Source organism: Mycotypha africana, assembly GCF_025528875.1.
Source record: "Mycotypha africana strain NRRL 2978 chromosome Unknown BDF20scaffold_4, whole genome shotgun sequence".
Lineage (NCBI taxonomy): Eukaryota > Fungi > Mucoromycota > Mucoromycetes > Mucorales > Mycotyphaceae > Mycotypha > Mycotypha africana.
In genome coordinates this window covers 1706907-1725616 of record NW_026515728.1, presented here as the reverse complement: position 1 = coordinate 1725616, position 18710 = coordinate 1706907, and the positions used below count along the sequence as shown (strand labels likewise).

The 18710-nt window shown below is 39.7% G+C and overlaps 9 protein-coding genes across 9 annotated transcripts; 5 read left to right on the top strand and 4 right to left on the bottom strand.

The window, feature by feature from the left end:
* Positions 1-105: 105 nt before the first annotated feature.
* On the bottom strand, positions 106-490 carry BDF20DRAFT_865882 (uncharacterized protein). The gene is made up of 3 exons (XM_053080814.1): positions 345-490; positions 316-318; positions 106-266 (listed from the first exon to the last, which is right to left on the bottom strand). Exons 1-3 carry the CDS (start codon positions 421-423, stop codon positions 166-168), a joined length of 183 nt encoding a protein of 60 aa, XP_052937488.1. The 5' UTR covers positions 424-490; the 3' UTR covers positions 106-165.
* A 2748-nt stretch (positions 491-3238) lies between these two features.
* On the top strand, positions 3239-4246 carry BDF20DRAFT_1000252 (high mobility group box domain-containing protein). The gene is made up of 4 exons (XM_053074590.1): positions 3239-3379; positions 3442-3599; positions 3697-3987; positions 4076-4246. Exons 1-4 carry the CDS (start codon positions 3301-3303, stop codon positions 4160-4162), a joined length of 615 nt encoding a protein of 204 aa, XP_052937487.1. The 5' UTR covers positions 3239-3300; the 3' UTR covers positions 4163-4246.
* A 504-nt stretch (positions 4247-4750) lies between these two features.
* On the top strand, positions 4751-6212 carry BDF20DRAFT_459921 (SPX domain-containing protein). Its single transcript, XM_053075503.1, has 6 exons — positions 4751-4923; positions 5005-5260; positions 5342-5461; positions 5547-5638; positions 5721-5873; positions 5957-6212. Exons 1-6 carry the CDS (start codon positions 4822-4824, stop codon positions 6062-6064), a joined length of 831 nt encoding a protein of 276 aa, XP_052937486.1. The 5' UTR covers positions 4751-4821; the 3' UTR covers positions 6065-6212.
* Positions 6213-6984: 772 nt separating this feature from the next.
* Positions 6985-8260, top strand: BDF20DRAFT_818215 (EXS family-domain-containing protein; the record flags this gene model as incomplete). Its single annotated transcript, XM_053077335.1, has 3 exons — positions 6985-7369; positions 7448-7758; positions 7844-8260. The coding sequence occupies 3 exons, from the start codon at positions 6985-6987 to the stop codon at positions 8258-8260; spliced, it is 1113 nt and encodes a 370-aa protein (XP_052937485.1).
* Positions 8261-8389: 129 nt separating this feature from the next.
* On the bottom strand, positions 8390-10443 carry BDF20DRAFT_459988 (cytochrome P450). The gene is made up of 5 exons (XM_053075504.1): positions 10035-10443; positions 9906-9961; positions 9444-9794; positions 8788-9353; positions 8390-8705 (listed from the first exon to the last, which is right to left on the bottom strand). The coding sequence occupies exons 1-5, from the start codon at positions 10234-10236 to the stop codon at positions 8519-8521; spliced, it is 1362 nt and encodes a 453-aa protein (XP_052937484.1). The 5' UTR covers positions 10237-10443; the 3' UTR covers positions 8390-8518.
* A 985-nt stretch (positions 10444-11428) lies between these two features.
* BDF20DRAFT_912443 (uncharacterized protein) lies at positions 11429-11845 on the bottom strand (the record flags this gene model as incomplete). Its single annotated transcript, XM_053083954.1, has 1 exon — positions 11429-11845. One exon carries the CDS (start codon positions 11843-11845, stop codon positions 11429-11431), a length of 417 nt encoding a protein of 138 aa, XP_052937483.1.
* A 1987-nt stretch (positions 11846-13832) lies between these two features.
* Positions 13833-14704, top strand: BDF20DRAFT_817359 (uncharacterized protein; the record flags this gene model as incomplete). The annotated part of the gene is made up of 4 exons (XM_053077247.1): positions 13833-13875; positions 13943-13974; positions 14057-14150; positions 14469-14704. 4 exons carry the CDS (start codon positions 13833-13835, stop codon positions 14702-14704), a joined length of 405 nt encoding a protein of 134 aa, XP_052937482.1.
* BDF20DRAFT_459678 (uncharacterized protein) lies at positions 14399-15756 on the top strand. Its single transcript, XM_053075502.1, has 2 exons — positions 14399-15235; positions 15336-15756. Exons 1-2 carry the CDS (start codon positions 14791-14793, stop codon positions 15683-15685), a joined length of 795 nt encoding a protein of 264 aa, XP_052937481.1. The 5' UTR covers positions 14399-14790; the 3' UTR covers positions 15686-15756.
* Positions 15757-17931: 2175 nt separating this feature from the next.
* On the bottom strand, positions 17932-18320 carry BDF20DRAFT_787463 (RlpA-like double-psi beta-barrel-protein domain-containing protein-containing protein; the record flags this gene model as incomplete). The annotated part of the gene is made up of 2 exons (XM_053076128.1): positions 17932-18011; positions 18095-18320. Coding segments are annotated over 2 exons (306 nt in total), but the record flags the coding sequence as incomplete, so codon positions are not given.
* Between the last annotated feature and the right edge of the window lie 390 nt (positions 18321-18710).

The following is an 18710-nucleotide window of genomic DNA, read 5'->3' as shown; positions in this document are numbered from 1 at the left end:
GCTCAAAAGCTCAACAAGGCTGTTTGTATATGTGGTCTTTTTCCGTTTAACTGCTTTCTTCTTCTCTTTCACTTGGTCACTCTGTTTTCTCTTCTTACCACTGCTACCAATTTTAAGGAGGTTACTCATAAGCAATTAAGTGCTGTGTGTAAGATAGATTTAGATTTATTGCTTACCATCATCAGCATTTACGGCTTTGTAATACTTGCATTTGTAGTAACGCTTGTCAAAATGACCTGGTTTATAGCAATCTCGACACTTGGTATGTTCTAAAAAGTTACAACAAATATCAGAATCCTTATATCTTGATCTGACGGTTCTCCTACAATTATCAAGCATTTTACCAAATGGGTTCGTTTTAACCTGGTTCTTATGTTTTTCTTTAATAGATCTAATCTTCTGTATAATAAAACTTTTGTACATGAATAGAGCTGTAAGTTACAAAAAAATGCGAAATACGGAAAAGAAGGGATCTTATTCTCGTTTAAAAGAACCTCTTCATTATAATTTAACTTTGACAACAAAAACGCGAGAAAAGAAAGACACGTCTTTATCATTGGGCAAAGTTCCAAAAAAGGCACTGACGAATATCTGGTTGGTCTTATCACACACATCGTCATTTGACGAAAGAGTTGTCAAGCTTTTTGTAGCTCACCCTATTGCAAAGTGAAGCCAATCAGAGCTTTCTTAGCGACTTCCTTACTAATGAAGACTCATTTTTAGGGCTAGCTTGGATGTTACTGGATAATTGATTATCAACGAAATCGTCCAAGAATAATATACCGCTTCATCGTAAAATAATTGAAAGTTGTCTAAATTAAAAATTTAATATTGTCCATTAAAATTTGTGAAAAGTCTGAAATAGCAGTTAAAACACTGTATTTTAAGAAACCCCTACTACTGGTGTCCTTCAAGGATCCATACTATCTCCTATACTCTATTCATATTACATTAACGAACTACCTACACTGCTCCGTCCAAGCCCACTGGATCTTTCCTTGCCTGTTCCGGAATTGATTCTAAATATCAACTGTTTACTATATGCCGACGATGTCGTCTTGATTACTGATAAAGATCATCTTCAGACCCTGTTGCAACAATGTGAAGCTCATAGTCTTCGGCTAGGCTATCGCTGGCATCCGAATAAATGTGTTATACTAGACAGATCAACGCACCCTATAGATTACCAGCTTTATGGAGTTCCTCTACAACGTCAGCTCACTTTTCCGTATCTAGGGATACCTTTTCAACCAGGTGGTAGTATAGATATAAATGAACTAGCACGTACTAACACATTTAAGGCTCTTACTACGATGAATCAATTAGCAGCAATCGGTGTCAATCCTGGTGGATTCGAAAAACTGCTGTCACTACGGTTATATGCCCAATTAGTCCGCGCAAAGATGGAATACGGACTGGCCATTAGCCCCCTAACCGCGAAGCAATATAAACAATTCGAGGATACCCAGAACAAGTGTATTCGACGAATCTTTGGTGGGTCCAGTAGATCGTCTGCCCGACTTATGCTCCACCTTGCCAATCTGCCCACCATGAAAGAACGCTCCTTCGTCCTACAAGCTAAGTTCCTATTACGTTCTACCTCACTGCCTACTGATACTTTAATCTCGATACTACTCCCATATATAGGCCAGCAACAAAGTAACTCGTTATATTGCAAGCTTGCTCGTTCTCCGATCTGGCAAGATTACACTTCTTCTCCGCTCAATCAACGATCTGAATCAACTGCTCTGCGACGCTGTATTGCTAACTTCCGCACTAGCCTCCTTCACATCCAACAATCGAACAGCCCCAACTCCAAACTGATCTCTCAATGCCGTTCTCGATTAATGATCGACCCGATCCTTTATATTCCTATGTCAACTAATGAACGCAGCCGATGTATCCGATGGCGTTTGGGTTGGCTTCCTGGAGGCTATCAAACCTATTGCCTTAAACATCCTTCGTCATTACTTACAAAGTCCCACGCTATCTCCTGTTTAAACATGCATCACCGCCTACGACTCCCCACATCAGTCTGTGATCCCATATCCTATGTCCTCAACCGTCTTCCTACACATCCGATCAACAACCCATCCCAAATACAACACTGGCATTTTCTATGGCCAGCACTTTGTCACATTTTGTTTGAACTCGACTACTTACACCACTCTCAAGAGCCGCCTACAACTCCTCGGTTAGGGCACCTATTGCTCGACTGGTTACCCTCTTCCCCTCCCACAATCCTTTAGTACATAATCCTTTTTACCCTTGAGCCCTAAGGGGTTTTTAGTTTCTTTTAAGCCTTTGGAGCTGCCCCGGGCAATTTAGATAAGTTTAATATCTCGTGTCCATTGGGCTTTAAAAAATTAATATTATGTAATAAAATCTTCGTTTAAACGTACTGTTGACCCTTCTTCATTGCGAAGATTACATTCCTCATGAGCTGTAAAAACTAATTCGTGGGCAATTGATCTATATTGTTCATTTATAGACCATTATCAGTAAATTGATAGTACACAAGACTGATTTTTTCATTATTTAAAGTCGTTGTCATAGGTTTTAAACCGACCTATTTTGTCGTTGTTGAATTACATTCATTGAAGAGCGAGTTCTCAACATTATATTGTTTAGATATTACATAACAACCTAAAATAGCTGTTGACGTACTAAAGCACTAAAGCTAAAAGTTCTCAATTGATCTTCAAAATCATACTTTTAGAACAAGCAGTTAAACGCCAAAATGTTGCTTCACAAAGGCTGTTACATTCAAGTCTAGCAATCAGTTAGAAAGCCATCTATTATTTTCCTTGAATTTCATGAGATCAAACTATCAAGCCCTTCTGATAATACCGCATAATCTATTCAAAAATTCCTTACTAACGTGGATGTATCGATGGGCTGCATACCATTGGTTCATACTAAGAGAATACGAACAGCTATTGACATTGGATTTAATGCTTCCGTACGAGCAAAATTTTTATTCAAAGTAATACAAATAAGTACGCCTGGCATAAGTGATAATATACAACGCTAGTGGTCAGCGAGTATGTTTTTAAATTCAAAGGTATATCCATATCTTGGATGGCTAATATTTTTCATGTACGTCATCTAGGACGAACAATGAATAAAAAAGCTCTTTACGGATTTATCCAATGAGAATGGAAGGAAATTTAATTTTTTAATATGCAAAAAGTTGCAGATAAATAAAAATAAATAAAAAAATTCTCGCGCTCCCTTTATTCATGTCCCTCATCCCCCGCTCCCCAGTATTGTTGCTTTTTTCTTTCACATTATAACAAAATGACATTTGTAGGGCCATTAGCGATTCAAGCACGCCAACTTTCTACCAAGAATCTCAACCCCAAAAAGTTCACTAGTAGTAAGTAGTGTGCCATGTTTGCTTCTAATGATAATCGTCTTACGTTGGAGTTATGTCTATAGTCTTATCTCAAGTTCCTCCAAGACCCGTCAGTGCTTGGCAGATATATCAACGAGAGCACATCAATCAGTTCAAAAGACCTGATGGTAAAATAGATATCATTGCTTCAGTGAAAGGTTTATCTAGCAAATGGAAAGCGTTAAGTGATTCTGAAAAGCAAGTAAGTTTGGGCCGTTCTCCTTTTTTTTTTTTTCTTTTGTTGACTATCCTGTCTTTCAGCCTATCATGCCCTTTATTAACGTCACTTGTTTTATCAGGTCTATATAAACAAGTATGAACAGGAAAGCAATGCTCATTTCAACGGTATCGAAACAGCTATCAACAATGCAACACCAGAACAGATCCGAAAGGAAAATTTATTGAGAAAAAAGCACAACTTGGGCTTATTAAAAGATCCGAGGGAGCCAAAGCGCCCCAGGAATGCTTTCTTCTTGTATGCCAGGAGTTTAAGAGAAGCACGCGACCCAGAAATTGTTCATCTTCCCATCGTGAAGCAAGCCACTGTTACTGCTAAAAAGTTCAAGGCGCTCAGTGATATGGAAAGGAAGGTAAAGAGAGGATAACCTGAGGCAACAACAACGAAAAAGAAAGTGTGAAAAAAATTAACACTCTCTTTGTTTGTTTTACGCTGTGTAGCCTTTCATTGAACAAGCTGAAGCGGAGAAACAACGCTATCAAGCCGCAATGAAGAAGTATCTCGCAGAAGCACGCGCCCTTGACTAAAAACCTGAACGAACGAACCTTTTATATGTCTACCGCTTTGATCTACGGGACGGTTGCGTCCCTCTTTTTTTCTTTTTTTTTTTTTTTTTACTCATTCATTCCACAGCAATAAACGATCTGATATTATCCTTTTTATGCACATGCCACGCTCACGTGATGTTTATCGTTCAAGAAATGCAGTCCGAGTTGTCTTTCAGCAGCCTTTTACCATGATGTGCATGTTTGCTGTCTTTTAGCAAACGTCGACATCGCTTTTCTGTTTATTGTGACACCATGATTTGTTGATGCAAACAAAAAAAAAGACGAAATTAAAGTTTAAATTAGGAAAGCTTTTTTGCCTCACTTGACCGCATCATTTCTGATCATTCTTTGCTGCTCATCAGAAATCGATGAGCAAAGATAAAACACTAAAGCGCGTCTTGATCTGACTCTTTTACAAGGAAACACTGTCATTTCAAGCCATTTGTCCTAAACACGTGTCATCAAGTCAACACTCTTTTAGAAAAGGCATCACGAAAATGGATTTGAAACTTTTTTTTTTAAACAAAAAAAAAACCAATAAAGAAACAAAGGAAAAAATCTATTTGAGGACTTTTTTCTTTTTTTAATTTTTAATATAAAGTGAATTCGTCTCATAGCAACCCGTCATTCGTTCAGTAATGAAATTTGCTAGGACACTGGAAGCAGACAGTATTCCGGAATGGAGAAAAGCCTACATCAATTACAAAGGCTTGAAAAAACGGTTAAGAGCCATTGAAAAGGTAATTCAATTGACAGCAGCAGCCTATGTATGTATGTATGTATGTATGTATCAGGGAAAACCAACTATCTCGAGCTGCTAGTTTCGGAAAACATCTCCAACAGACGAGTCGTTGCATATCCGACATATCATGAACGCCATGGAGGATGCAGACAATGAGGAAGATAGGCACGCCCATCCAAAGGCAACAAGTCGAACCTCTCGTCGAAAACCCAACCGCACTCAATCCTCCGTCTTGGACGACAGAGGATTACAGCCAAGGGATATTTTAGCAAGCAACACAACCCTTCCTCGGATAGATTCAGTATCGCGCCTCCATTCTCAGGACGATCCTTATGGTAAACATCATAAGATAGGGAAAATGTGAACCATGTGTCCATGAAACTGTATTGTCAACAAGTTCTACCTTTTACGAATAGAACCCGATTTACGTTCCCTCTCACTGTTGGACGAAGCGCGAAGACATGCCACTGAACCAGAACAATATTTCTTTATCCGTCTAGATGAAGATCTTGAAAAGATTTCAAAATTCTATAATGGTACTACAAAAAAAATGGGGATCTCTTCTTTCTTTTTCAATCTTTTCATACAAAAAGGGGTTTTTTTTTTTTTGACATGCGTTAGAGAAGGAACGGGAAGCGGAAGCTAAATATGAAGCGTTGAAGCTACAAGTCAAATTAGTGCAAGACTTTGCCAAACAACTAGAGCACGAAAGTGTAAGAAAAAGAGAACACACCCCTCCTCGAAAGCTGAGAGGGTAGCGAATAACAACGTCTATTTTGTTGATGTTACGTATAGACATCAGGAGATGGCGTCATACACAGTGGTGAACGTTTGAACCCTCTAAATTGGTTCAAAAGACGGGGTTCTACAGAAGAAGCGATGACATCAGATGGACCCACATTACCTGCGCCTGTCAAGTACAATGGAGACCATCATATGAGCTACAATGTAGGTAAAGCAACCAATGAAAGGGGGGGGGGTCTGGAGAAATCAAGTGTTATGAATTTTCACACTGACATCATGCACCCTAGGTCGCCAGAAATAGGTTGAAGAAAGCAATTACGGAATATTATCGTAGTCTAGAATTACTGCGCTCGTACAGAGTAAAAAGTAGAGCTTTTTTGTTCACAGAAAAGTAACAAGCACTCACCACCTCCCTCTCAGATATTGAATTTGACAGGATTTCAAAAAATTCTCAAGAAATTCGATAAAACAGCAGGATGGAAAGCAAGTAAACTCTACATGCATAAAGTAGAAGGATACCATTGGGTTGATTCAAACAAAATTGACGACTTTATCAGAGGAACAGAAGTAAATGTGTCAAGTGATGAAAGTAAAAGAGGTTGGGCTTTGTTACTAAAAGAGGGATAACGCTTCTCTACTGTATAGAATCTTTACATTGAAGAATTTGCAGATGGATATCGCAGGAGAGGCATGGCCAAGCTGAGGACACCTGAGAAAGATGAGGTATAAAAAAAAAAAAAAAAAAGAGAAAATAGGCGCCTTTCTGGGAGCTGGGTACAACATGACTGACGAGTGAGATATCCTATTAGCACTATACACCGGTAACATGGCGAATTGGTTTTTACATTGGTTTGTCCGTCGCTTTGTTTGTACGTGTGTTACAATTGGGCTTGGATCCACAAGTCCGAGCGCATTTGCCCAACATTGATTTCAATATGCAGATTTATGCTTGTTTTGCACTACCTATCCTCTTTTGTCTGGGTTTCTCTGTCAATACACTTGTCTGGTCTCGATCACATATCAATTACAAGTTTATCTTTGAAGTGGATCCACGACACAACTTGAACTATCATGAATTTGCAGAGGTAATCATTTTATTTTTATTTTTTTTTTCCAATGATACACTCGCGCTGAAACTGCACTTTTCTTTTTTTTTTTTTTTTTTTCTTTTTTTTTGGCTGGGCGGTGGTAGCTTCCTTGCTTGATGCTTTTATTACTAGGCGCCGTCATGTATATCGATGTGGCGCAAATATTAGCGCCTACGGTTCCATCTGAACTTTGCCCGCTTCTATTTTTTGTGATTGCCGTGGCCATCATGACGTGCCCTTTCCCGATATTGTATTTTTCTTCCCGTCGCTGGCTCTATCTTTCGTTGGGCCGCATTGTGTTGAGTTATTTCTTCCCTGTCGAATTTCGTGATTTCTTTATTGCGGATGAACTGAACAGTCTATCGTACTCGTTTTGGACGTTTTCTTACTTTGTTTGCGCCTACAACTTTCATTGGAATGATCTTCAAAGCAATTGCCCTGTCAAGATCTTTTGGTATACGCCCTTCCTGGCCAGTCTTCCGCCCTGGTGGCGTTTGTTGCAATGTATCCGTCGTTATAACGACTCGAAAGAGAAGGTGCATCTCAGCAACGGATTAAAGTATTGTACAAGCATTGCAGCGACGCTCGCTACAGGCTATCGAAGAATGCACCGTAAGTCTTTTTCGTCCCATCCCAGATAAAGTATGTTTGCCAAAACCATTGAATCTGTTCTTCTTGTTTGGGTTCTAGCTCATTCCATCGCCATGGAGATGACGTGGGTCTTGTGCTCCCTTGTCAACTCCACGTATACTTCTTTTTGGGATGTCAAAATGGATTGGGGTCTCCTTCAGCCCCACAGCTCTCATTTCTTACTGCGGGATGAACTGGTTTTTTACAGATGGGCCTATTATGTTGCTGCGCCTATCAATGTCCTCTTGCGTTTTGCATGGTCACTCAATTCCGCTGGCTTTGGCTTCAAGGGTGAACGGATTGGCTTTCTTACGGCTTTATTAGAAGCCTATCGTCGTATTCAATGGAACTTTTTCCGTTTGGAAAATGAAGTAAAAAAAAAAAAAAAAAAGGAAAAAAAAAATAGAGTCGCAACAGGACACGTGGTTACTTATCTCCTTTTTTTTTATCTATTAGCATCTCAATAATGTGGGTAATTACCGTGCTATCAAGGAAATTCCTTTACCGTTTGCACTTCAAGACACTTCCAAACAATTACAGCAGCAGCAGCAGCAGCAGCAGCAAGAAGTCGATTTGGAAGAGGGACGCATCCAACTTCCTGTTGAAGTAAGTCCTGCTGCCACGTTGACTCCCGGTCAACCTCATCCTTTGAGTGAATCAACGCCTGTGGGTTCCTTCTATGGTTGCCGTGATTATGAAAATAGACACGACTTTGATGATGCCCCATCTGCTGCTGAACACGTATCTGGCCTAGGGCGTCAACCTTCCATGATGGATATCGTCTTGGATCGTATGAAAACTAAAACCACGGATTCTTCAGATAGCGAGGACGACGACGACGACGAGAACGAAAATGAAACTGTACATGAATAGATTTTGCGTGTGTATGTGTATGTAGATGAGCTCTTATGCCACTTACTATAGACGATATCCCTTCCCCCCCCCCTCTTCTTCTTCTTCTTATTATTATTATTATTATTACTGCTTGAGTAAGAAAACCAGCGTATCGCAACGCGTTGTCTACCCGGAGGGCGTTTATTTGAATTCATAAATAATCATATGTACATACGGAAAAGAGAGAGAATACGGGGGGAGGCGGGATGAGAAGAAAAGTAAAAAAAAAAAAGGTCATTAGATTCTACGCTTCATTTTGATCTTGAAACTATTCTTTTGAACGGTCATGGTAATAAAGTGTCTACGTGATGTGGCGTCTTCCATTTCTTGAGGAATAGGAGCAATGTCGTACGTCTTTAACAAGGTCGCTATGGCAATACGCATTTCTTGCATGGCAAAGTTCTTGCCGATACAATTGCGGGAGCTAAGATGGGATGGAAGATGGGAAGGTGAGAGTGTGAAACACATGTCGAGCTTTCATGTGTGTTATAGAGTGAATAGCTTACCCAGCACTGAAAGGGAAGAAGGCTTCCAAGTCATCTGTACCCTCTATCCATCTTTCGGGATGGAATGCCCAAGGATCAGGATAATACTTGTCACTTGTTTGAGCATGCCAAATATTGCAGTTGACGTGAATGCGGGCGGGAAGGGAGAGATGACCCAGCACAGTCGGCTTTACAGTCATACGGTGTAAAGCACCGGCAGCTACAGCGTCCAAACGCAATGTTTCGTTGATGACAGCATTGAGATAGGGCAAATGCTTGATTTGATTGTGGTGAAAGACATGCTGGCCCTCTTCCCACTCGACCGTATCGATTTCCTCGTAGAGCTTTTTCAAGTGTTCAGGATAATTGAGCAGTTCGATGAAAACAAAACCGATCGTGTTGGATGTGGTCTCGGAACCTGCCACCAAGAACAACACCGTCTCTGACATGATGGCTTCTGCTGTCAACTTGTCATTGTGGCTCTCGGCAGCCTGTTGTTGGCTGCTGTTGATAAGGAATTGGAGAATATCTTTACGCTCTTGGCTCTCTTTGTTATGCAGACGCTCTTCAATCACATTGTTTAAAAACTAAGACAGCAGCAGAAGAAGAAGCATGTGTGAGCACCATGGGCGTGGGTGGAGGGGGGGGAGAAGGTGGGGCGCTTGTGTTTCACTTACCTTTGTCAATTGAGGGTTATTTTTGCCAGCATTCTTGATGAAAAGTTTGGAAAGAAGAGGGTAGACGACACTGACAGCACTGAGACGCATTTGTTCAGCAATCGCGCCAGGAACAAAATGACTATTGTTCTCCACCATATGGAAACTCTGGCCGAAAGCGGTTTCTCCAATGACATCCAGTGCGAGACGTTGGACCATGTTCCAGATGTCGACAGTACCATACTTTGCCTCGTCGAGGGAAGCAGCGATGTCGGCATCCAGCTTTTTGATCAATGATTCAGTGACAGACACCATAAAGGGTTCTAGCGAGTTTAGATATTTGATGGAAAATGCAGGCGAGACAATTCTTCTCTATTCGCGTCAGAGGTGTTCAGATCAAAAAGAAGATGCGCTTGGTGAGGGGGCGGTCAAGAAAAAAAAAAAAAAAAAAAAAAAAAAGAAAAGTACAATGTGATACGTTACTCTCTTTTTATGCCAATCTTGATCCATTGTACTAAATAACGTTTGAACACCCTCTCCTAAGGTAAGGTAAGAGACGAAAAGGAAATGAATAAGCTTTGATCAACAAGCGTAAACGCATCTTCAGCTTACTTTGAAAGAGTTTATAGAGGGGGCCCTTGGGAAGATCCTCTGTGACAAGAGCCTGTCTGATCATTTCCTTGTTGGAAATAGAGATACTTCGAGGACCTAGTCTAACCACTTCACCATACTTGTCATGCAAGTCTCTGAACGCCTTGTACCTATAGGCACATAAAGAGTGTTGGTAGTCAGTTGGTAGTCTGTCACTCTCCATGTGATCAGCATGTAGGAAAGGAAATTACTTTACGCTGTGCCTGCGGGTCTATCAAAAATCCAACGTGGCAGAGTCAAGAACTTTGTATAAAAAGGGCCGGGAACATGACTAAGAGGACCCAGGAATGCATCATACAGTTTCTAGTCAAAAGATAGTTTTGTCAATTTTCTCGTCGTATGTCTATTTTTTATTTTTTTTCCCTGTCCTGACTCATTTTACATTGGTTACTAGGTAGGTCGCTACAGAAATGGCAGTGATTTTACCGATTTTTTCCAAATTGGACCTGTTGGAAAGATATTGCATTGTCTGTTCTGACGTGTGTTGAATGTGTGCCAAAACTTTATCGTAATCCATGATGGCTTGGCTGCTTAAGAATGTAGTATTTTCCTAAAGAGTGGAGTGAGAGTAAGAAAGATGCCAAGAAAAACTATCTCTATTTTATATGAAATAAAAAGAGAAAATAGGACAATAAGCTCATGTTTGAATGGGCAAATAAAAACTGACATAAGCAAATATCCCTCTCCCAACCAATCGACTCAAGGATTGATAAACAGTTTACCCCCACATTTCTTTTCCATAGTAGAGCTGAAAGAGGCGGGGGGTGGGGGTGGGCGGAGAAAAGAAGAAACGAACATGGATGTCCTTGGAGCGAGAAATGACCCCCACTCTGCGAGCGTCATCCTCTACATGTGCTGTCTCGTTGGATAGAAACGGAGATTCATTGAAATACAGATTAGATATTGCCAAGAATCTCAAGCTGTTCCTTGGGTAGAGTCGACTTGGCCTATATCTATTCTTCTAACTGGCGTCTCTGCTCTAACGACACATGATTCAAATAATGGACTTGATGTTGGGAGAACCCGTCGACAAGGACTTTTTCCTTTGAGAAAGAGCCACTATTCCTTGAGTTCCATGTCAACATGGGGTAAGTGAAAATACAGTCAGCATCAGGTGGGAGAAATGGTTAGGTGCAAGTAGATAACCTTGGTTTTTTTTTTTTATTTATTTATTCTTGTTTGTGTCTGGGAAATTGGGCTGTTGTATGTGAGAGAGGACAATAGGGTAACATGTTTAATAGAAAAATATGTATATATATAAACATTTGCGCGCGCGTGTATTAAGGGTAGGTTGGAGGGGAAGTATGTGTGTTCCTTATATATATATATCAAAAGAGAAGAGAAAAAAAGCCAGTTTATTCAATACGTTCATCATGAGTCTTTTCCTTCTTGTTCTTGAGACGAGACACTCTTGGTTTGCGACCACCGTGCACACCACGATAAAGCTGCTCTCCCCAGTCAAAGCATTCTTTACAAGCTACTTCCTTATGCGCCATACAACCCGGTTTACCTTTACCTACACGGACCCATTTGTGAGCGACAGTAATGGGTTCGCGTTCGTCGCCCTTCCACTTGGTATTGTATTCGTCTTCAGTGAATCTCTCCTTCAGGCTATCTTCCACCACCATGTTGTTAGCAGCACGGTTATCGGTAGGACATTTATCACAGACTTCGAGACCATGACGGGTACAGAACATGAAACCATTGATGGTGACAGAGTAAGAGTCGACGACGTTATTATAGTCTTCTTCAGGCGCAAATTGGGAATCCATGATAGTAAAGTATTATATGTATCTGAGTGTGTTTTGTATAGTTTTGTTTTCAAAAGAAAAAGAAAAAGAAAACTGGTCAACATTGAATGGAGAGGGTATTTATATGTAAAAGTTGTTGTTGCAGTTCCAGTGGTGTGATGAATACAGACAACTGTGGGCTGCATGAAAAAATTTCCCTTTTCCCCTTTTCTTTTTTTTTTTTTTTCCCATAAAGAAACAAAGGACGAATATGATAAGAAAACCTGTCAATTTCTTTTTTTTTTTTTTTTTTTAATTTGTTTCGCCTTCTTTTTTTGTCTCAATTCAGAATCCGGCTGTTTCTGTCATGCTGGGGTAGAGAACCACCATGGGGTAAATAGTGTCTCTGTTGGATGCATGAGCCACGATGAGCGTGCAAGAAGCAAACGTACCTACGCTTTTTGACGTGTCACGCACTCTAGAGAAGCAAAAACTAGACAATCGAACCACATGCTCTTTTTTTCAGAATTAAAGTTAACGGGCGATTCTTGGAAAGAGAATTAAAAAAAAAGGAAAAAAGAAACTATACGAAAACACCTCTAAAGCATGGTTTCCTTTTGTGAGTAGCTTCATAACGTATTCTACTTTTTTCTGCTTTACAATCATTCGATAGGAATAAGCAGTACATTGTCTATTTCCAAAAATCTCCAAGGTGGTGAGAGAAAAGTAGCCCATGAGAATCCTTTTTTATTTCCCTGAGGAGACGAATGAGTGGCGTTACTTGGGTGTCAATAGTACTGTGTTTTTAGAGTTCTTTTGTAAATAAAGAAGATGGTGTCAACTTGAACCATCAAAATACCCGCTATTTTCATGTAAAATTGCCCGTTTGTTCTATTCTTCCTTTTTCATTCCATTGTTAAAAAAGATAGTTTATTTTTCATATTCCAACAGTAGAGCGAGAGTTTTCTCATTAGCTTACTGTTTGCACTCGCTTCCCTATCTCGTACTTTTTGCAAAATACTGGAGCACAAAAATGCGCATGAATTTTAATTAACTCAACCCATGGAGTGATTGGTGGATTGAGATCGGACATTTCTATCATTTTTTCCGCCCTGAATGGAAAAAAAAAAAAAAAAAAAAAAAAAAAGAAAAAGAAAAAGAAAGGGTAACAAAAGGGCATAGAATCTTTTTTTTATTTATAAAGATGACATAATCTTGTGCTTATCATTAAGCTTACCGAGTCTCGCTCTCCCCCTTTGAAAGAAAAAAAAGAACCCTAACGTTTGCCAAAATTACTAAATAGGTGGAATATACAAGATATTCCAATTCAAAGATAAAGTTTCTGTAGTGAACCCCTTTTTTTATTCAATGTCAAAAAAGCTTATTCAATGGAAAAAATTCAAGGTCCGTATTAGAGAAAGAGAAAAGCTCGTTTTTCTGTAATGCAGCTGCGAAAAGGAAAGGGAGAAAACTGAATTTTTCCTCATAGTTACCTGTCACCATCACCCTGGGTCCACGGCCGCGTCATGAAGAAGGGGAGTCACTGACGAATGATGCGGTAGAGTAGTTCAAAATTTGCTTCTTCTATGTACAAATTGTGAAACTACCCCGGGAAATTTCTTTGCTTTAGTGTCAACGGAGCAATAGGAAAGAACTGCCTTTGTTATTGTTAAAGACGTGACCGACCGGTTGACGTCAACGCGGCATGTTTGATGAACAAAATGGCCATCGTTCGATTACGAAAAGACAAAGCAAAATGATCACTGTGCTGCTACGATTGACTAAGGAACAGAGTCAACTTGGAGTTACTGCTTTAGCAGTATTCAAGTCGTGTCTTTGTCTGGTTATAAATTGGCGAATCTCATTGTACTTTTCGACAACGGTGAACCGATTTGGTCTTTTTAAGAGAAGGACAGTATTTTTTCATACTCAGTCCTCTTCTTCGTCTTTTTTTTTTTTTTGGCAGCAAGCCTTTTGGGTTTGATTTTATATCGATCTTGTCAAAAATAGCTCATCTAATCAAGTCAACATGGGAAAATCAAAAAGAGCAATGAATCCCGCTGATGCTTTGCGTAAGTACAGCTTGAGCTTAATCTCTTGATGGGTCGCGTTCTGGCTAACATTACGATTTTTATACAGGTAAAAAGCAAAGAAAGCGGGAACTGCAAAAGGTTAGCAGAACGACAGCACTTTTTCATTAGAAACCACCTATCAAATGTGTGTTAACAATAAACTACGGATGTTTACCATTAGAACAAAGAAATACGTAAACAAGCTCGAATGCAGTCGTTGGCAAAGAAAGATCTAGGAAAAGTGTCACAGGACATTGCTCGATTAGAACATTTAGGTCAATCTTTTTTCTAATCTACAACCGTCCGTATTTACTTTTCAATGAAAGAGGCTAATTCTATCTTTTTATCTAAACAGCTAAAATTGGTCAGTTGGATAAGCCGAATCAGGCACGTTTAGAAAGTTTGAAAGAGGAAGCTGCGAAAATTGCAAAAGCCAAAAAGGTAAACCATGTCTACTAAACGAGGCGACTTATTTCTTGTCCATTCACTGACACTCCTCTATCGATGTTTTTTCAATGTGGTTCAATGATACATAGGCGACAGAGCTTACAGGGTAACGAAAGGGAAAAAAATATGTCTTTTGTAGTTCCCAGACATTAAACATGCTTCCACATTGTATGATAGGGCACAAGCAGCTTTGGCAGCACGACTTCAGGAACAGGAAAAGAAATATGAAAATGAATCGAGAAAGCTGGTTTTCGATCCGAAGCGTGGTGCATTTGTGCCCGTTAAAAAGAAAGGTATCATTTTGAAAAGTGTAGACAGGAGAGAGTGTGTGTATGTGTGTCGTTCTCAACGGATGACTCAATCGACCGAAACATTGTCATAGAATCGAAAACATCCACATCCACGAGTAAGTCGGATGAAGAGTCTGATTCCACTTCAGGTTCTAGCAGTGATGACAGCGACAGTGATATGAGTACGAGCGACGAGGAAGACGAACAAGCAGAGGCATTCAATGTTTCAGATCAAGAAGAAAAAGTTGTTATAGAAGCAGAAGAAGAAGGAGATATACCACTGCCTACCGAGTCCGTAGCAGCGCCACCATCTACGGCTGGAACAACGGAAGAAGAAAAGCAGCCAAAGAAAAAAGAGTTGACAGAATCAGACGATGAATACGAAATACCTCTTCCGCCAGGCCCACCCCCACATAGACCGTTTGCTGAACAATTAGAACCCATTCAAACAGCACAACAAAGAATACCACCTCCTCCACCTCCTGGTCCACCACCCTTCCCTGTAGCTTATCCTCCAGGAACAATCCCGCCGCCCCCACCACCTTTCCCATATGCCCACCCAAATTATATAAATACAATGCCTGTCCCTCCCCCACTACCTCCTCCAGTAGGCATGATGCCATGTAAGTATCTTTAGCAGTGCTTTTTTTTTTTTTGTGTGTGTGTTTGTGTACTTGTCTGGTGATCAACTCACATCCTTGTTCTATTTCTGTTGTTTAATAGATCAACAGCAAAGACCTATGCTATACCAACCTCCTCCTCCTCCACCTGCATCTTCCTATGGATCCGCTCCAGTTCACTATTATCCCAACCGTACTCTCCATAATATGCCGCCAAGACCGGCTACCACAACTGCCTCCTCACAACCACAGCAAGCCGTGAAGGTCACTCCTGTTATTTCTGCAGAACCTCAATTACGTGACCTCCAAAAGGAAGCATTACAGTTTGTGCCAGCTGCTATTCGTAAGAAACAACAACATGCTAAAAAAGTGGCTGCTTTACCTAAAGGCGCAAGACCTACCATCAATGCTGCTCCTTCCATTGAAGAAGAAGAACAAGAGAAAGAATTATAATGTACATAGCATCTTTAACACACCTAGGAAAAATAAACCAAAAATAAAACATAGTGTATTTTTGTCGGCTACTCTGTCTTTTTTGTTTTCGCCTCGAATTCTATCATTTTACAAAATTTTACACACACTTCAAATCAGTGTGCTTGATACTGAAGACCTAGAGGCATCAAGAAAAAAAGCGTGTTTTTGGGAAGGGCAAAAGCGAGCCGTCTGCAAAGTGTATGGAGTTCAGGCGAATCTTCTTCCCATAAGAGGAAGCAAAAACCGTGTAAAGGGGCAGCATAGTGTGATAATATCAGTATAAATGTTCTGCAGAAGCAGAGAACGGCGTGAGCAGATTACCTGAGAAGGCTGAGCAACACATGAAAGGCCAACGTGGCAGATGAGACAGCAAAAGAGACGATGAACGAGCGCAAATGGACAGAGACAGGAAAGCAACAGAAAGTTGCTTATTTCAACAATGATGCTGGCTATAAAGCTTAGTATAAGCAGCGGTAACATTCTTGAATAATGAATTCTTGAATCTTTTGCAAAAAGAAAGAGAAGAAACGGCTTCATTTTTTCATTCAATAAACAAATAACACGCGTGTATTTCCTCAAGTGGTTTCTGTAGGCCCAATGAAAATCCACTCATTTCACACAACGTACCCTGTTTGTCCTATATACGTTGCCAAGCACTCACTTACAGTGTTTGTGCTATCTATCGCCATCCATTTAAAGTGAAATGCGAACTTTAAACGCTTGACAAGGAGGGATTTAATAAAAATTACGATAAATTCTTCATGATGCATTTTACGCCCATTATGTGTGCCCACCTTCATACAGAGGTTGTATAGCATAATGTACACAACGATAAGTACTTTTTCTTTACGGTTCAACTGTTCTTTAAATTAATTCAATGAATTGTTTTTACGCCAACATATCATCCCGCTACTTATTCTTCTAACCTTTTTCCCCTATGTCTTCGTCTTCCTTCTTTCAGTGCTTTATATAGCTAACAGTCAGAAAGCATTGTTCTTTATTCTTAAAGCTTCTCTATGGTTTCAGGAACTTGCCAAAAATGCATTGTATTTAAGGAAATGCTTTTCACAGCAGGCTTGACAACAGCTTTCATTAGTTGTCGTATCACAGCAGTAGTAAACAAAAGCAAAAAAGGCAAGAAAAAGTAAGGAGAGGGAACAAGCAGATAATCAGCCTACTGGATTTATTTTAGTTCTATCAATCTCAGTCAGATACCTTTTTGTTTCATCTTTATTGCTCTTTGGCTGGCCGTAGAATGTAGTCAAAGCGCGTCGTTACTATTATAATCTCTCTGCCTCTGCTGCTCCAAGCTTTCATTTCTCAAACGTCTTTGTAAATTTGCCCATAGAGGTACATATATGTACAAATTAGTGATCATAATCGTAGCGAATTTAAATTGCTGCTATAATCTTGTATGAACCGTTTATTTGATAGATGCTACTTATCGCTTTTTTTGACCTTTCTCTTGATTGATCAATCTTCATTCTTGCCAGTGGACGTGCTCTACGTCTAAACAGAACCTTTGATATTTCATGCTGTTGCGCCTCAGTTAGACGAATGACATCTTATTTTTCATCCGCTTTGCTATCTTAGGCATTTATTAAGAGCAAATATCGTGCTATCATTCCAATTGAACATTAGATAGGATGGTACAATGAGAGCAAGAAAAAGGGTATGAACTCTTCACCTATGTTGATCGGAAATTGAATTGCAATCTGCCATAGTTCACCTCTCATACATATTAATATCCATTGGGCTGAGAAATGTCTTTTTCTTGGATATCAAAGTTTTATTGAGATGATGGACGAATTTGAAAAAGAAAAGCTAACGGCTTTTCTGACAGAGCGCATTCTAACGTTCGTTTACAATGATTAATGGCGTATGCAATATTATATCAAAGCAACAGTATTGTAATTAGTGTTTATCGAAATGTATAGAAATGTTTTCAGGGTGGTATACTCCACACGTTTTATTTCACCTTATCAATTCTCTGCAAACAAACAGCAGTACAGCAAAAGATATGTGTGTTTTTCTATGGGTGATTTTTTGAGCGGTCCAAAGCGCAATAGAAATAAGGAATGTTTAAATGTAAGGAATCAATTGAAATGTAACGAAAAATCATGGTCTATATAAGGTATTTAAAGGTGAAGGCGGCAAAATACTATACAGTGGTATGAAGAAAAAGAAAAAAAGAGAAAGAAATTCATGGATTACTTTTAGTTGAGGAACTCCCAGGTGATGTCAAGAACACCCGTCTTCAACTTGCCAAGTTCTTGGAAGACGACTTGTGTGAGATCAAGATCACCTATCAATGACAAGAATACAGAGTGAGTAAGGTTTAAGAGGATAAGTAATTTAAAACAGATTGCAAAATAAAAAATACTCTACCATAATCACAAGAAGGACAAGCATCGGTCACGGTAGCATCAACGGATTTACCATCGTGATAGATACGAACCTTTCTGAAACAGACATCATCACTGACTTCGTCCATATCACCATATTGGTCAGCATTCATGGCAACAATCCAGTCATCATCAGCTTCATATTCACCACAAGCACCAATTTCACCGTGGTGCTTATGGGGAATAAACCATGTAGCCTTGCCTTCAAAAACTTCATCGTCATCATCATCATCATCATCATCGTGGTGACCACGTCTATTCAGTTTGTTAACTTTCTTGCTATGATGTCTGTTGATAGCCTTCTTCATCGTCTTTCTTGTCACTTCCTTAGAATGGGGGCCGCGAGCAGCAGAGGCAACATTTAAGAGGCAAAGAACAGCAACAGCAACAGCGGTGAGGTAAACAATAGCGGAGCGAGAGTACATTCTATAAATTCCTTATTATCTTTTATGAAAAATATTTGTTGATGTTTTCCTATGATTCTCCTTGAAGCGCACTCTTTATATATGTTTTCTTGTGATTGCGAATAGAATAATAAGAAAAAACGAGGATCTTTTTTTTTCCTGTTCCGATTTCAGTAAACAGTACAGATTGATGTG

Coding starts and splice junctions, on each gene's coding strand:
- BDF20DRAFT_865882 (XM_053080814.1), bottom strand. CDS start 423: ATGTACAAAAGTTTTATTATACAGAAGATTAGATCTATTAAAGAAAAA.
- BDF20DRAFT_1000252 (XM_053074590.1), top strand. CDS start 3,301: ATGACATTTGTAGGGCCATTAGCGATTCAAGCACGCCAACTTTCTACC. Junction 3,380..3,441: donor CCCCAAAAAGTTCACTAGTA/GTAAGTAGTGTG, acceptor TTATGTCTATAG/TCTTATCTCAAGTTCCTCCA. Junction 3,988..4,075: donor TCAGTGATATGGAAAGGAAG/GTAAAGAGAGGA, acceptor TACGCTGTGTAG/CCTTTCATTGAACAAGCTGA.
- BDF20DRAFT_459921 (XM_053075503.1), top strand. CDS start 4,822: ATGAAATTTGCTAGGACACTGGAAGCAGACAGTATTCCGGAATGGAGA. Junction 5,639..5,720: donor AACAACTAGAGCACGAAAGT/GTAAGAAAAAGA, acceptor TGTTACGTATAG/ACATCAGGAGATGGCGTCAT. Junction 5,874..5,956: donor ACCATCATATGAGCTACAAT/GTAGGTAAAGCA, acceptor CATGCACCCTAG/GTCGCCAGAAATAGGTTGAA.
- BDF20DRAFT_459988 (XM_053075504.1), bottom strand. CDS start 10,236: ATGGAGAGTGACAGACTACCAACTGACTACCAACACTCTTTATGTGCC. Junction 9,962..10,034: donor CCTCTATAAACTCTTTCAAA/GTAAGCTGAAGA, acceptor ACCTTACCTTAG/GAGAGGGTGTTCAAACGTTA. Junction 8,706..8,787: donor TTCTTCCCTTTCAGTGCTGG/GTAAGCTATTCA, acceptor ATCCCATCTTAG/CTCCCGCAATTGTATCGGCA.
- BDF20DRAFT_459678 (XM_053075502.1), top strand. CDS start 14,791: ATGAGTACGAGCGACGAGGAAGACGAACAAGCAGAGGCATTCAATGTT. Junction 15,236..15,335: donor TCCAGTAGGCATGATGCCAT/GTAAGTATCTTT, acceptor GTTGTTTAATAG/ATCAACAGCAAAGACCTATG.